General features: G+C 41.5%; 2 protein-coding genes across 3 annotated transcripts; both read right to left on the bottom strand.

Moving 5' to 3' along the window:
• Positions 1 to 1,569: 1,569 nt before the first annotated feature.
• On the bottom strand, positions 1,570 to 5,567 carry ssr4 (signal sequence receptor, delta). Its single transcript, XM_082520120.1, has 6 exons — positions 5,375 to 5,567; positions 5,049 to 5,167; positions 4,889 to 4,963; positions 3,276 to 3,365; positions 3,079 to 3,144; positions 1,570 to 2,210 (listed from the first exon to the last, which is right to left on the bottom strand). The coding sequence occupies exons 1-6, from the start codon at positions 5,421 to 5,423 to the stop codon at positions 2,106 to 2,108; spliced, it is 504 nt and encodes a 167-aa protein (XP_082376246.1). The 5' UTR covers positions 5,424 to 5,567; the 3' UTR covers positions 1,570 to 2,105.
• Positions 5,568 to 6,928: 1,361 nt separating this feature from the next.
• On the bottom strand, positions 6,929 to 15,749 carry LOC309697910 (rho GTPase-activating protein 4-like). 2 transcript variants are annotated; one of them, XM_082520116.1, is made up of 23 exons: positions 15,486 to 15,749; positions 14,892 to 15,034; positions 12,989 to 13,078; positions 12,685 to 12,856; positions 12,413 to 12,575; positions 12,138 to 12,200; positions 11,926 to 12,054; positions 11,725 to 11,853; positions 11,330 to 11,551; positions 11,056 to 11,157; positions 10,518 to 10,679; positions 10,336 to 10,420; positions 10,166 to 10,193; positions 9,959 to 10,058; positions 9,799 to 9,859; positions 9,567 to 9,644; positions 9,338 to 9,466; positions 9,138 to 9,243; positions 8,706 to 8,933; positions 8,567 to 8,619; positions 8,236 to 8,467; positions 8,114 to 8,159; positions 6,929 to 7,603 (listed from the first exon to the last, which is right to left on the bottom strand). In XM_082520116.1, exons 3-23 carry the CDS (start codon positions 13,053 to 13,055, stop codon positions 7,427 to 7,429), a joined length of 2,532 nt encoding a protein of 843 aa, XP_082376242.1. In that variant the 5' UTR covers positions 13,056 to 13,078; positions 14,892 to 15,034; positions 15,486 to 15,749; the 3' UTR covers positions 6,929 to 7,426. The 2 variants fall into 2 exon arrangements, with proteins under 2 accessions (XP_082376242.1, XP_082376241.1); XM_082520115.1 differs by lacking the exons at positions 14,892 to 15,034; positions 15,486 to 15,749 and adding an exon at positions 14,633 to 14,881.
• Positions 15,750 to 15,758: the final 9 nt, after the last annotated feature.

The raw sequence follows: 15,758 nt of genomic DNA on the forward strand, positions 1-15,758 counted from the left end.
ATTTATATCTCTCCATCCAGCTATCCGCGACTTCCCACAGTCCAATAGGTGACTCTGTGAGGCAACATCTGGATTCCTTCCAGCCCCTGTCTATTCTAAATTAACAACACTGCGATGGCTTTCTTCTCTCCTTGTCAAGGTGCCAGAAGACGAAAGCACTTAAACCACAAGTGTGAATGTGTGATGACAAAGCAGCAGAGAAGCGGTCATCTGAGAAACTCCTTGTGTTCTCTACACTGTGCAGTATTTATGTGAGCAGATCACTTTACTCGCAGTATACATCAACTCTATAGGACTAAGTGAGAGGCTGCAGTTGTGCTGTTTTTGTTGATGCTAAATTGTTTTTCTGTGGAGTGAAGAGTCTTTGCTAAACCTTATTTGGGGCACAGACAGAAATAGATAAGCTAAGTTTAAGTCTCTGTAATAAACTAGATCACATCAGCATGACTTTCCCCTGAGCACCTCTATGTCATAAACTGGATGCAGAAGGAGGGCATGGAGTTCATAAGGCAACATAATAATAACATTAGTAAACCATAACCAGTAAAAATCACATCCAATCTGCCTGTAAAGTTGAAGCTGGCATCAGCCTCGAGTCTCCATCAGCAGCACACAGCTGCCACAGTGTGCTCAACCAGTGGCAATGCACTACAGGAATTTAGAAAGGAAATGCAAGCTACCGCACTCCCTGCTCACAGAATTAACATCTGTAACAGATTTTTCTTTTTTTGGCATGTGTGCATGTGTGTGTCCCCGTTATGAGAAAATGTGACAGGACACAAGCTGCTGACGTGCTGCCTTGTTTAATGCACTGCTCTCCGTGAATATCGAGGAATACCAGTGGGACAGCGCTGCCTCTCTTGCGCTGACAAAAATAGCCATCATGTCCACTGAGAGTTCAGCCACAGCCTCCAAGCTGAACATGTTTACAGAAAAAAAAGGAATTGTTTTTCAAGAGTTTGCAAGCTAGCACAAATGATATTTACTACGCACAAAGCCTTAAAACTTTTTTATCGTAACCGGATTTATGAACATAAATGCTTAGATTATCAAGAGAGATTTTAAGTGGACTGCAACGGCCAAGATGGTTACTGTCACAAAGGATTTACTCATCATCCAACCAAGTCTGTCTGACTACAGCAGAAAAACCACACTGACATGTGGTTTTCTTTTTTTCTGCCAACTCCACAGATATTTTGGTTTGTTAATTTTGGGTAGGTTTATCCTGCTCGTGTTCCTTGAGATAGATTTATTTTTCCCTCACCCCAAGGCCGCCTTGAATTCCTGTAGCTTTGTACGTGTTGCAAAGTAAACACGTTAACAGGCAGATTTAAATATGCTGTTTTTGGGGCTGCATGGGAGTTAGGAAAGGTGGAGACATTTTCATGCGACTTGGCCACCCATAGATGGGATACAATTCAACTACTTCAGCATGTGAAAGATAAATCTGCTTAAAGCTGGTTGTTACTTGAGTTCAGGTGACTAGTTGCAGCTAGTTCTAGACTGGAAAATAAAAAGAAGCACTGTAGATGACGTGTTGCTGTGAAATAACAGACCTTCCCATCTGTCTAGAGAAAAAGGAATTTATAGATTTTCGCTTTACTACAACCAATAAAATAAAAGTCATTTATTCACTTTCCTGGAGGAGACACATCCACTCGACCTGTTCAGGCCAGTCTGCGCAGCCACATTATTGACATTTCATTTGCATGGAAGCTTTGACCTTTGCAGCACAATCTGGTCAGGATGTTCCACTGTTTAAGCGGGACCCAATACAATGCATGAGCTCTATGTGATTTCTTTATTTGTAAAGTCCAGGTTTATTGATCTGTTGTTTCCAAAAGAAGAAACCATTGTTACAAAACTCCACCCATAACGAGAGTCAATCGTGTGTCAAAATTCATCTTTAAAGACTCAAAAGCACATAAGAGACACAGTCTGAATAAAAAAATACAAAGACTGCTACTTCTGCTCCTTGCCCCAAAGCAGATCAAGTGGCAAAATCCTGTTGGTTTGTCTCAACACTGGATGATGGATAATTGGTCGAGCCCCATCAGAAATCAGTCTTTAATGATCCAGTATTTAAAAAGCTGTTTTGGGTCAGTTTATGCTTGGATGGTGCTCTTTGCGCTGAAAGCCAAGTAGTAGACCAGGATACCAATGAGGGCAGCAACCACTTCAGTAGACACCCATGGGCCATTCCATGCACCCTGTAGTGAGCAGGGGGGGGAAAGGAAACAGGTTTAAGGACAAGAGTAAATAAGGCAAATGAGGGACAGCCAATCAGAAGAAAGTTGGCTTAAATAGTAGTTTTATGGTTTTAAATGGAGAGAGTTTCAGAGTGAACGGCCTGTGGGGCTGCACAAGTGCCAATAAGAGGCAGATAAGGTTTATTTTTAAATGAGAATCACACAAAGCTAAAGGTGGAACTGGAGTTTCATGTTTACATGAGTTTGTTGTTTTGAATGAATGCAGAGATTCCAACCATAAATCAGACACTGGCCCCTTGGATGCATCCGCACAGGAAACAGCAAAGAGACCGCAGCAAGTCAGTGACATTTGGTAACGTCAAGCAACGATGGGCAAAAAAATGCTGGCAACATGAAATTGGTGGACCCCTGAGTCAAACTTTTTGCAACTCTAAAGAGAGCAATTTAAGCCACTGCTAATGAGAGCGTAACATCCTGTTGATTGTATGACGGTATGATGCATGAGTGGGAGGTAAATAAAGTTAGAGGGTTACCTGCACACTATCATGTCAAATTTCTGGTAATCATGTGTACTTAAGTCCAAAGTTCACTTGCCATTTGCTCTTCTTTAAGCTTCACTAATTCTTAAGGAAACAATATGACTACTCTGCAAAATAGAGGCCTGTAAGAGTGTGCAGTCAGGCGATAATCTCTCTGGGTTTATTCATTCACTGGAGACCTTTCAAACATGCCAGGAAGTTACGTGATACTTGATGTAAGCTCACTAAAGCTGATACAATTTAAGGGCGTTTACTGGCTTTTAATTTACAAGATAGCAGGATCATGACTCAAGTGATGTGTTCAGTCTGAGATCCTAGAAGAAACTCACCCTGTGGTCAATGTTGACAGAGAAGAGAGGGTGAATGGCATTTACGTCTTCATTGTTTCTCTGGGCCTGGAGCAAATGAGATTAACAGATTTAATTGAAATTAAAGCATATTTGATTATAAAGACGACTCATTTCAAAACAAGTGGAGCTCAAGCAAAGGAAACAGTAAGCTGATCAACAACACATAATACACTAACCTTGCGCAGGGCACTGTAGGACTCCTCATCGAAGAATTTGACCTGATATGTTCCAGAGGTTGCCTGTTTGTGAGGAAGACTCCAGGACACCTGATGGAAGAAAGTACACATTTAATAATAGCTGATTATTTACTTTTTTTTGTTTCTTTAAGATACTTTTAGTTTAAAAATGTGTCTAAATGTAAAGCCTCGAGTCTGTACTAAAAGGCAAACGTGTATTTTAATGGCCTGCTGATGAAAGGGTTAGGGATAAATGTAAACTACTGTCTAAGCAAGTCATAAGGTACAAGTATCCTAATGACCCCGGTAGTCCTTATTTGAAAAAGACACTCACCTATAGTAAATCAACAATATTTCTTTTTTTTTTTTATAAGCTCTACATGAGATTGTTCATCTGTGAAGGGTCAATAAACCTCGGGGCAGCCACCTAATCAAAGACATCCTGTGACTATTAATTCAATAGAAATTACTTTTGACAAAGGAATTTAATATATTTTTATTGCACTGGTGTGTGTGTGTATTAGTGTGTTGGTTCACTTAATTTCTATAATTTGCTGTCCACTTTTTCCTTTTTATTGCAATTTACTGAAATTACTGCTACAAGAAGTCATGAAGTCATGACCAAACTGGCAGGAAAATCCAGTTAAAGGGCAGCATGTTTTGATATCAATATGTATGTACGAATCCATCCAGCATAGTGAAAATGTATAACAAGAGGAAGTACTTTGATATTTTCTCCCACCTTTGCTTATAAGCTTTAAGGGTGGTCTCAATTAAGAGCTGATCAGTATAGGCTAATACCAGCCAACTGACTGCTGTGAGTCTATCAGTAAATGAGATTACATTTACATATATCTGTAACTAATATTTATTAGTTGTGTAATACTGATTTGGTGCTGTCTAATCTTGGCTGAAAAAATTCAAACCGTTTCTGAAACTTTTTATAATGAGACATTATTACTGGCACAAAGCTGATAAAAACAATGAGAAATAAAGCAGTATCGGGTAAAACTGTAACCACGATCATCTGGCTCATAATAGATTTAGACAGCACTAAAATTATTGTGACTATATGTTCAACCTTCTGTAGTTCAGTACCCATAAATCTACAAAGTGCTACTACGTTTTCAGCTGCTCCCTTTATAGGGGTCATCACAGTGGATCGTTTGGTACCAGCTTCACCTGCACTCTTCCTCTTTTTCTCCTTCCTGGCTGCTTCATACTCAACATCCTTTGTCCAGTGTACATTTAGAGTTTCCTACTCTCACCTAGACTAGCCTCCTTCTCTCTCCCTGCCTCCTATCATCTTTTCCCCTTCTCCTCTTAATTTGTCTTCAGTCAGTAGTAGCACACTATCAACCAGCATCCTGTTGGCCAGCAGCACTGGAGGTGGCCATTGTTGTTAACCTGGGCCCCGATCGATCTGGTATGGAAACCTTTTCCTTGATGCCCCGCATGTTTGATTTGGCAAAGATTTTACACCAGATGCCCTTCTTGATGCAAACCTCCCCTTTCATCCAGGCTTGAGACTGATTGATTTTTTTTCACTCTGCTAACAAATCAGATTCAGTAAAAGCAAGTACCTTGACCTGTAGCCACATGTGAATCCATACCTGGTACTTTCCAACGTCCTGTCCTCTGGTTACAGGGAACTGTCTTCCATTGACATCAGCATACAGCGTTACGCTCTGCAGAGAGCAGAAATCACCATGAGTGCTCCAGTAGCATCAGTACATCATTGTGCTGCTGGCTGTGTTAGAGGTGGACAGTTACCTGTGCTCCGTTGGCGCAGGTCAGGCTGAGTTCAACGATGAAGACAGACTCTGATGAGATGACGGCGTCAGAGGTGGTGTAGGCCGACGGAGTGATGACTGGGTCCGTGCAGCTCTCTCCTATGGGCACAAAGAGCAGAGTTGAGGTCAGCTGAAATCCTGCACATGATCATCTACACAGCATCTATAGATAATACAACTTTCACCACTCTGCCCTCCTGTGGCTACGAGATTGCGGGTAGTGATTCAATGAATTAGCTACTAGCTAAAGCTGATTAGCATTACAGGCTTATTAACCCGGTATTCTCTCTTACAGAGTTGTCTTACCTGAGCAGGCGACCACCAGCAGCGCAAAGAAGGCGGCTATCCGGATCATCGTGACGTCTCGGAGGTTGTTTAAGAGGTTTCGTGTTGCTCCTGAGGTCCAGTTGCCTGAGTGCTCGGCTCCTTCCAAACAGTAAAAAGGAAGAAGTCCACCTCAGCTCACAGCGCTTCTGCACCTCTGCGTCTGCGCACCAATGACGTGGACTCTCGAAACCGCAGAGCACCCTGGGAAAGTGCCCCGTCGACACGTCATCAGAATCAAAATGGCCGGAAGTCAGTAAATGATGGATCTAAACAGCTTTAACAAACTGACCTTATTTATTTTTTACAAATTTCTAATGAAAGCCTCCCTCATGGTCATTCACACCACAGCAAAGTAATAAAGTAATAGACAGACAATTAACAGAAAAGTTTAAACTGGACAAAAGTAAAAATAAATAAACGAGTGAAAGAAGTAAAGAAATAAATAATACACTTTCTGTGAATTACAAAAAATGTTGTTTTAGAAATAACAGCACAGTTTGGGGAATTAGATTATTATTTTTCAATTTAAGCCCAGAGTTGTGTTGATATATTTGTTTTATTTAATACTAGAGCATTTGTTTATAATATAGAATGGAGGAGACATGCGGTTGAGAGTGCACTTCTTGTTCTTATATTAAGATATCGCATGGATCAAATGTGCACTTAAACTTCTTTACAATGAAAGAAAGTGGAGGTTCACTTAGAATCAAAGTATGTGGCCCATGATTTACAATGAGTTTGACATCCTTGGGGATCTAGGGTATACAGAAATTTGTGACATTGCCTTTGAAAAATATGTAATAATTCAGTTATAATATATATTATAATAATAATTATTATCATTAATTATCTCCACCTTTATAGACAGGTTGGACAAAGATGAGTGTCCAGTTGAGGGAACTTAAGAAATCTCTTTATTAGATATTTTGTGATTCTCCTAAATTGAAAATCATTAAAAAAAAAAATGTACTCAGGCTACTGAGACACACCTTGGTGAAAGTCAGCAGACGACCTGATTGTGGTGCTTTGTTAATAAATGATGATCCTTCCATGTTCAGGGTGATTTGCTTCCCTAAGTAAAGAAGAGTGAGGCCTATTTTTTTTTAAACATACCTTTAAGTGATTTGAAGCAATATAAATCAAATTTAAATAAATTAAACAGGACAAGACACCAACAGAGATATTGGTATAGATTGAGCAGTGGTGCAGGGGTAAGGAGCTTAGATGTTTGGAGCGATTTTGGATGTTTGGAATAGCGTCCCAAGCATATTCCACTGAAGGTTTTCCCAGGGACATCCACAGGGTGGGACACCTGGGAGAAACCCAGAAAACACTGAAAAGAATACATCTCGTCTGGCCTTCAATTACTGAAGGAGGCCCCAGAGGCATCTAGCCAATGTTGCATGAGAAAGGAGCATCTCGACTACTTTTACTTAAGCCCGAATATATTATTCTATGTATAAAACCCCAGGATGAAGAAAAGAAATGCAAGTTATAGTCATGTTTTACATACACATCTAATGAAGCAGTAAGCCTAGACAAATTATTTAATCAGCATGTAGTTCAAATATACAGATAAATCATAAAGAGATAAGTAGGAATTGACGTTTACAACTATAACATTCACAGTTTTCTTGACTTTGTGCCAGCATCTCATTTTGACAGAAATTTGATTAAGAGTGTGCACTTATGCCTGTATTGACTAAAAATTATTGACTGGCAGGGCAGCTGTTTAATATAATAAGAGAAGAAGTGCAAATATCAAAAATGCCTACAAACACATTGGTGCATTTCAAGTAGTTCACAGTTTTGACATAGTACCGCAGGCCTGTGGAAATCTGCTGTACATCACACGTAAGACAGGACTGAGTCAAGGAGACCTCAGAGAAAGGACTCTCAGTCAAGGATCTCAGGTTTCTAGAAATAGATGTGCTGAAAGCTACTGTCAAAGGCCTTCACGCTACACCTCAACTTCCATTAGTATCATCTCTCCCTCGCCCCGTGTGTCTTCTTGTGCCATTGCTGATCATCTCAGTCCGCTGCATCTGCTGATTTGAAGAGCCCTATTCCTCTCCCCCTGCGCCCATCCTGCTTTCCTTTCTTCTGGGGAGTCTGGACTGAGGGGGAGGACACAGTGGGGGTGGGATCCTGATGGGTTTGTCGAATCAAAAGCTCCTTAAAGACTGAGTCCATCTGGCGACAGACTTCCTGTAATGTGAAAATAAAAAAGTACAGATGAGAGAGGAAACAGGGGGAAGTGTCCGTTTTCTCTACTTTTCGACTTCAGAACTTCTGTTTCTGCTCGCCGCTCTTGGCAATGACTAATTACTCTGTATAGTAATTTACTGAACACCACTCAGATTTTCGTAAGCAGGAAACCCAGACTGTGGGTTTCTTGCTACCGTTAACACTTAGTTCTTCTTTTTGGTTATCAAAAATGGATTTTTTTCAAAAAAAAAAAAAAAAAAAAAAAAAAAGGAAGGACAGCCCAGCCACTTGCTCTTTAGCAGCAGCACATTTCCAAGTACAGTTTGGCTCATTGTCCCCTTTAGCAACCTCTGATGTTGTAACGCTTACAGCTACAGACACAGATTACTGTGAGAACCCTTTATAATGGCTTCATTTAAAGTTGGCTCATTGCACAATGATGCGGTATTTTTCTTTTTAAAGACATTTATTAGGTTATAAACAGAGAGCTATAAGAAAAACAAGACACACCTTATCTACTCGAGAGGCTATATCCTCAGATGACCGTCGCTGGTAGCTGTATGCAGAAAGATCAGTCTGAATAATTATGTTTTACTCAAGCACAGTCAGTCAGCTGTTGTTGGGTTACTTACTCTTGCCCATAACAAGGAGAGGGCATCCTCCTTGGCTTACATTGCGGCCCAACAGGAATCTGAAGTGTGCACTTTCCACCTGAACCGAAGCTGCCTCCTCCTGGTGCAGCTGTTAATTTGTGTTCTAGTGCCCCGCTGCTATTAGCTCTGGGGCGTTCTCCCCTTCTGGGTGCTGCTACTCCAGACATTGACATACTTGTGCTGTTGTCAGCCAAAAAACCCATTTCTAAATCTGCAGCAAAGCAAATGTATACATCCTTTGTTATTCTTCAAAGACATCATTATATATTTTTAAATGAAGCGATGAACTGAAATAGCCACATAAACTTACCATCTTTGCTAGGGGTGTACTCAGTTTCTATATCTCCATCAACATTGGTCTCTCTGTGAAGTAAAGAGCATAATATAATCATTCCACAATACACCCCCCAACCCCCGCATGTTATGTGAACTACACTTTTTCACTGTACCCGTCATCCAGTTCTAGTGTCATGCATTTCTCATAAACTGGTCCCGGCACTTCGCTCTGAGTGGGGAAGATGCTTTCTTGCTCAATGATGATGTCCTTCACCAGGGCATTGATCTGAGGCTGCAGGGTCACGACGTCGTCATCATGAGCCCCTCTTATCAGGCTCGGGCCAAAACACACGGCCAGATTGTAAGGTTGCATCATGTTCTCGTCACTATACTCCGACACACTGAAGGCAGAGAGAGAGGAGTAAATAAAGAAACAAAGAAAAATTAAAGTTGGTTAATTTTATTGGTTGTTTTTACCTCATATAATCTTATTTAACTGCACTAACAGTGGATGTTAATGATTCTCACAGAATGATTCAGCAATGAGAAAAAACAAGGCAAAAATTCAGGTTTTCCATATTCAAGTCACAGGTAACGACACTCACTGATAAAGGAATGCAAAGAGGTATCTCATGACGATGATAGCAGGCTCGGGGAAGGAAGAAATCACAGCTTTCAGCTCAGCTGCTCGCTCTGCCTCATTCTTTATTTCTGGAAAACAAAAAGGTGATGAAATAAAAGAGAAGTTGCTGCTGAGCATCCTTAGCCACACTAATTATATCCACAGGTGCACAAGAACACTCACGGGCATGCTCCAGGAGCAGATTGGTGCTGTCAAGGGGGAAGAGTGGATTATCTAAACCCCTGAAGTAAAGCTTCAGCACTCCAGCCACCGAGTCAAGGTCATAACTCCCCTCAGCCAAAGGGTCCTCTCCTGCAGGGGAAGCCCATGGCACACTGCCCCACATTATTAATGCTCCATGGAGAGGAGCGCTATGAATAGAAGTTAATCTAACAAATACACACACCCCTACCTCGCTCAAAAGCGTCCCTGAGGTTATTGACCTCCAACTGAGACCCCGGCACTCTAAATATCCCTTCATGGTGGAGTCCTGATGGGCAGACAGATTATCGCAGTGGTCTAAAATGAGTGCCTGTTTCCCTCAGTCACTTTTAAACACAAGAGGCTAGATGTATGTGTGTCTGCAGTTGTCTTTTTACAATAACATCTAATGGTTTAATGTTACTTCAGCAATGAAGACTCACCATGGAGGTTGATATAGCGAATGCAGCTTTCCACAACAATTGGAATCTGTTGTCCTGATGCCTGAATTAAAAATAAACAATAAATTTCACTGACTCATCACGAGTCAAAGGGAAAAACTAAAATGACAACGAGAGAGCTGAAAGAGGAAACCGGTGTTACCGTTATGAAGGACAGCATGTCTCCATTGAAAAGTTTTTGGCTGTGCATCAAATTGGCACTCGGGTGATTCTTTCTGACACGCATAGACTTCCCAGTGTGTCTGGAGAATGACACACAGGACCGTGGAGGCACAGTGTTAAGACTGGTAGCATGAATAAATAAAAACGATGACTCAGCGACAACTGTTAAAAATAATTATATTCATACCGAGGCTGATGGTCATTTGATACTTCAGCTGGGAAGAAAAGAAAAAGGACGTAACATATGATAAGAGCAATCCGTTTTAAAAAGGAGAAATACTCTGTGTTTGGTATTTTGTTTGTGACACAGAGTCAACAACTTGTGGTATTGTAACGTGAGAAATGCAGAAGCAATACCTTTTTCTACAGCTTCTTTAAGCAGATCATGTTTAACTTGCAGTTTAGATACAAGAGAGCTGCCAACGAGGTACTCCTTTACTTTCTGTAAAACAAATTACACCGATCAGATTAGTATTTTTTTTATCGTTACCACACCAACTGCACATCATTGCTGTTGCCCCCAAATTTTACCGACTCACAGTAAAGTAGAGGTATTCTATTTCCTGCAGGCTGGCCCGTCGTCGAGTGGCGCTGGGCTTTACAGTCAGATTTTCAGTGCTGCCCTCCTGAGATGAAGGCTCCAGATCATCGCCGATGCCCTCCAGCAGAGAAGCCTGGGCTGCTGACATGCTCTTATTAACCTATGTGAGAGCAGCAGGGTGAGAGGTGTGTTGTGTAGATACCCACATTTGAGACATTATGTCACTTTCAAGTGCCAGCAGAACTGCTGAGATTTATACTTGTCTTACACACTGAGATCATGAGAACTATTAAAAAAGGGCTAAATATAGTCAATAATGAGGTGGAAGGCGTTCTCGCCTTTTATTATAGTGCTTTTGCATCTTCATCACTTTTAAGCACTTTTACTTCCTTTCTGTACTTGAGGCTGTGATGCTTTAATAAGTTTAACTAAAATTAGAATAAGGAAACAAGAAGAAATTTTCATAGACTATTTGCAGCCTCGTTAAAATTCAAAATATGATAACGAGCAGCCCTGGTTGGTGCGATTTTCTTTACCTCCTCAGTTTCCTGGGTGACGGCTTGCAGTCGAGTTTGTATCTGTTTGAATCTGGTCTCCAGTTCGCATATCATCTCACACTCCGCACTGACCTGAGTAACCTGAAATAAGATAAGATAAGATAAGATAGAACTTTATTAATCCCTCGGGTGGGTTCCTCTGGGAAATTCGATTTCCAAAAAGCACAGCACCGACAGAATGCAAGGGAGTCTAGAGTTGTTCCACACACTTAATATATAAAGTTCCTTTACATAATTTAATCAAAATACACACCTGGTCCCCATCGTGGGGCTGATAGGGGAAGCGTAGGGGCATAGAGAAGGTGTTGTAGTTGTCCTGCAGGAGGATGTCTCTATCCCGGCTCTGGTCCAGTCTAGACACGGTCTCCTCTATTTGCTGCAGGCCTGCGCTCAGGTTATCCTGGGCCTTCCACCGTCTTGACAAGTAGGCCTGCATCACCCTGCCCAAAGTGGTGTGGTAACCTGTATCTGCACACTGGAGGAGGAAACTGAATTTAGAATCACTTCATTCATTCGGGAGCTTTCAGATCATGACAGAAGGAATGGAAACAATGAGCGCTGGAGTATCAAATGACATGAGAGATCATGACCTTGAGTGCTATGTAGGGTTTTTGTATGTTGAAAGGAAAAGGTGACTGATGTACTCACATCTATGAGAGTAGAGATGTCTTGCAGGTAGTACTTATTCATGGAGGAATTGGCTGCAGCCAGGTTTAGGAGGTACTCATTTCGGGCCTTGCTGCACTTCAGCTTTATTTCTTGGACTTTAATTTGTCTCTACAGCACATAAACATTGTCAGTAAGAGTCACATGATACGTGCATGCACGCACATGACACCAAGCATTTACCTTTTCTATCAGCCTCTCCAGTTTTTTATTTGCACTCTGCTTCTGCTTTTCCTCTTGCTTCTCTGCTTCCCTCAGCTTCCCCTCTGCACAGACATAGTCTGAGTGGTACTGGTAGTATGTTCGCCATGCCTGCACACAGGCACAAAAAGCAATGCTTTCCTCTGTGTACTTAAGAAACGGAAAACATTCTGTGTGGTTGGTTTCTCACATACCGCCTGTAGCTCTGTGGTAACCTTGAGTAGCCCATCTTGTAGCTGAATGCAGATGTCTTTACTCTGGAAAACACAGACAAAATATCAGAGAAGTGAGATGACACGACACAGCAAGGACACAGTGACCCACGTCATACTTTAAATATCAAGATTTGGAAAAACATGAACTGGTGGTTAAAGTGAGAATGGAAAAACGATAACAGAGCAAGTATTATGTCATTTGCACTGCAGAAGTGCATGGCAGTGTGTTCGTGGGTGAGCGCTTGCAGTAGTACCTTCTTTGCAAGGCGCTGTGTGTACTCCACACAATGTGTGAGAGGTTGGGTGAGAAAGTTGTTGCAGCTTTCACTCAGTCCATTATGGTCCCTACTTTCTTGGCGGGTCTGGGACAGCAGAGTAAGCCATACTTGGGACACAGAGTTACTACTGGGCTCCTTCCTGAGCGTGGTCATGCATAAACAAGAAAAAAAATACAAAAGGACACAAACTTTGAAGATTGAAATGAACTGCTGTGTAGTTTAGCACGTTATGTGCAGTGTGCAATTACCTCTTTATCCTTGATGTGAACCTTTCTGCTAGTTTTTCCAGGGAACGAGCATACTCGCTTTCAATCTCACCCCGTCGACGCAGGTAGTCTGTCAGGTCTTGCAGCTGTTGGTTCTTTTGCTCAAGTTGCAAGTCCAATACTTTCAGTTGGTCTACAAGCTGACAGCGAACCTCTGAAAGGCCGACAAAGACACACTTACTGTGACAAGTAGGTTAGAAACTGGTTTCACTGATCAGAGTTAAGATGGTGTGAAATAAAGAGGTTGTGTTTCTCAGTGTGGCACAAACCACCACATGCCTTTTACCTTTGATTTGAATGTCGTAGTCCACCACACTGACCCGCTCCTTCCGAAGTTTGACATGGGAACTCATTGTTGATCCAGCTGGGTGGAATTCTGTATAAAGGCAGTGATTGCTTTCATTTATAAGCTAGCATGAAATATCAGCTCTGTTCTGTTAACCCTTTCTTAAAGAGGGGAGTATGCAAGCTGATCAGTATCCTTTGGTGGAGAAAACCTGTTAAACCCACTGTTACACCCTTTCTACTGAAGTCCCCTCCACCACCTCCACCCTTCCCCTTCCTCCAATAGACCCTACGCACTTCCTCTTGAGAGACTTGTAGAGCTGAAATGAGCATGTTCGTCTTACTGTAGCACATCTTTTCAACGTGGTCACACTCTGCTGCGTTTCCCTGAACAGCAGGCAACTAGAAAACCGGTTGGCATGTGTTGCTTGCTTGCACCGGGCAGACTGCAGAATTGCACAAGGTGCAAAAATAACTCTAACAGCATCTCAAGCTGCCCTAAAAATAGGACGAACCACAAGGCGCACAACTGTGCGGGGATGTTTGTGCTCAACACTACAGGTGGTTTTACAGAAGAAGAAAAAAAGAAGGAAAAAGAACTTTCACCAATAAAGGTTTAAATCCTTCTGCCTTTCACTTTACAGCATGTCTTGGCCGGTTGAGAAGACTATACCCAGGTATATTCCAGTTCAGGATGAACACGACAGGACATGTTTATCGGAGAACTGGCTTTACCCTTTAGTCAGACAAAGAAAACTACCAGGTCTTACTGATAGAGGTTTAACTGATCGTTTCTGATAGGTTTCAGTTTCTTGACACGCTTTTAACTATAATTTATGGGTGAAACTTACACCCAGGTCTATTCTCAAGAAAAAAGAAAGATGAGTGTGGCTGGAGCACGGCGGTTTTTCTTCAGCGCACGATAATCCTGAACTTTGCAAAATACTGTACATTAAAGGAAATTTATTGCAATTCAAAAAGAGGAAGATCAGAGTGTTGTCTTGCTGGATCATACCCTTTTGTACACAATCAATACGCACACATTCTCTCCATTTCTCCCCCTCAACTTCCCTTTTTTTTGAAAGCCAAACATCACTCATCAGCACTCTCTTTAGCTGAAATGTGCACTCTCCCAACAGATGACCTGCTAACATGACTCTGCTGTATTTCAGCATGGCCCAAACTCCCTGCAAAAAGGAGTTCAATTTTTGCAGCCTGTGTCACCCTTTTCCATTAGTCGCTTCATTCTTTCTCCATGCGATCAGCTGGTGAATCACCACATCCTATCCTCACAACCTGCCGCAGTATTTCATTAAGGCTAGTCTTAACCTTATTGCTACTATAGCTTTTCAGTTCCTGTTTTACTAAAGTAACCTTTTCTACCATTTTAGTGTTTTTTTAAACAAGCACAAACAAGTAGAGGCGTCTATAGTTATGAAACATCACTCGCCCTGGGGGGGGTTTGTCTATCGCCAACAACAACATAAAACGATCAAGCAATGCAAACCTTAACTGCATAACAGCATGCGCCTTTTTAATACAAAAACATGTTCATTAAGTGTTAAACTGACTACCAGTGCTGATTTGGTGAGACAGGAAAACAAATAAAAATCAATAAGAGTGTCATACGTGCAGAGAGTCATACCTGATCAGGAGTCTTGACTAGTCTTTCCTCCACACTAAACTGAACTAAATGATGCCAGTTAATAGCGCAGTAACTGCTTCACCTCCCCCTCACTTTGGACACGGATGGATGTGGGTGGAGTGGAAGTCATCTCTGACTGACTCTCTCTCTCTCACACACACTTACTTACTTCTGCTGTTCTCACCCCCCCTCCCTCCCCGCTTCTTCTCACTCACACATTCAGTTTGAGCCATCAGTGTGTGACTGTGCATGTGAAAACCTTTTCTAGTATAGTCCTTCCTCTCTCTCTCTTTCGTGCCTCCTCTTGAACCCCACAGCAGGTTTTCAGTTCAGTCAAACAACAGCTGTTTTCACTGATTGGGCTCTCCTTGCCGGTTCCTGAGTGAAATCAGCTGCACTGAGCTGATTTCAGTTGAGGGGGAAAAAAGAAAGTTATTTTGAGTATTATTATTATTATTATGTTTTTTTAAATATATATTTTTTTATACACTGTCATGGCTACAATATGAGTGAGCGGGAGCAACCTTGACTTTAAAAAAACAAAACAGTCAGTTATGTAGATTAGGAGGGAAAAGAAAAACAGAAACAAAGACCACTGTTGCTATGAAATCATAACACAGAAAGATTTACAACAACATTGTTGACTTCTCTGTCTGAGAGGTGTTAAACAGCCTGCTGGTGTGAAGCTGAGCTTCTTGCAATTTGTCAGAGAGAGTCTAACTCTTTCAAAGATCATTAGGCATAATTTGTTCTTATCTGTCACGTACTTCTCTTTCACTCGTTTCCTTCCTCAAACAGACAAACAGACTGTGTTGCACAAACAATTAAAAAAAACAACTGGTATTTAACTTACGCATTTTGGATGACATTTGAGAAAGAACAGTTTGATTGAAGGGAGTCTCTGTTGAGTCCCAATGCAGCAGGGAGCTGTGTCTTTCAGTTTAAACCGAGAATGACCTTTGAACCTTGCTACACCCTACATAAAAGTAAACAAAATCTTTGAGCTCAACTGTAAACAGTCATGGCCCAACTATTCAGTTCACTGCAGGAAAAGTAAACTCATCTGAATTTAGTTACACTTAACTATGTCCCATTGTGACCTGTTATAGAGACCCATGACATTCCT

Source organism: Aulonocara stuartgranti (assembly GCF_965226115.1).
Source record: "Aulonocara stuartgranti genome assembly, chromosome: 20".
Taxonomy (NCBI): Eukaryota; Metazoa; Chordata; class Actinopteri; order Cichliformes; family Cichlidae; genus Aulonocara; species Aulonocara stuartgranti.

Excerpts from the sequence above, each read along its gene's own strand:
- ssr4 (XM_082520120.1), bottom strand. The coding sequence starts at position 5,423 with ATGATCCGGATAGCCGCCTTCTTTGCGCTGCTGGTGGTCGCCTGCTCA. Across the intron at positions 3,366-4,888 it reads AGGACGTTGGAAAGTACCAG|GTGTCCTGGAGTCTTCCTCA; the intron begins GTATGGATTCAC and ends TTCTTCCATCAG. Across the intron at positions 2,211-3,078 it reads CTGTCAACATTGACCACAGG|GGTGCATGGAATGGCCCATG; the intron begins GTGAGTTTCTTC and ends TGCTCACTACAG.
- LOC309697910 (XM_082520116.1), bottom strand. The coding sequence starts at position 13,055 with ATGAGTTCCCATGTCAAACTTCGGAAGGAGCGGGTCAGTGTGGTGGAC. Across the intron at positions 12,576-12,684 it reads TTCACATCAAGGATAAAGAG|GAAGGAGCCCAGTAGTAACT; the intron begins GTAATTGCACAC and ends GACCACGCTCAG. Across the intron at positions 11,552-11,724 it reads ACATCTCTACTCTCATAGAT|TGTGCAGATACAGGTTACCA; the intron begins GTGAGTACATCA and ends TTCCTCCTCCAG.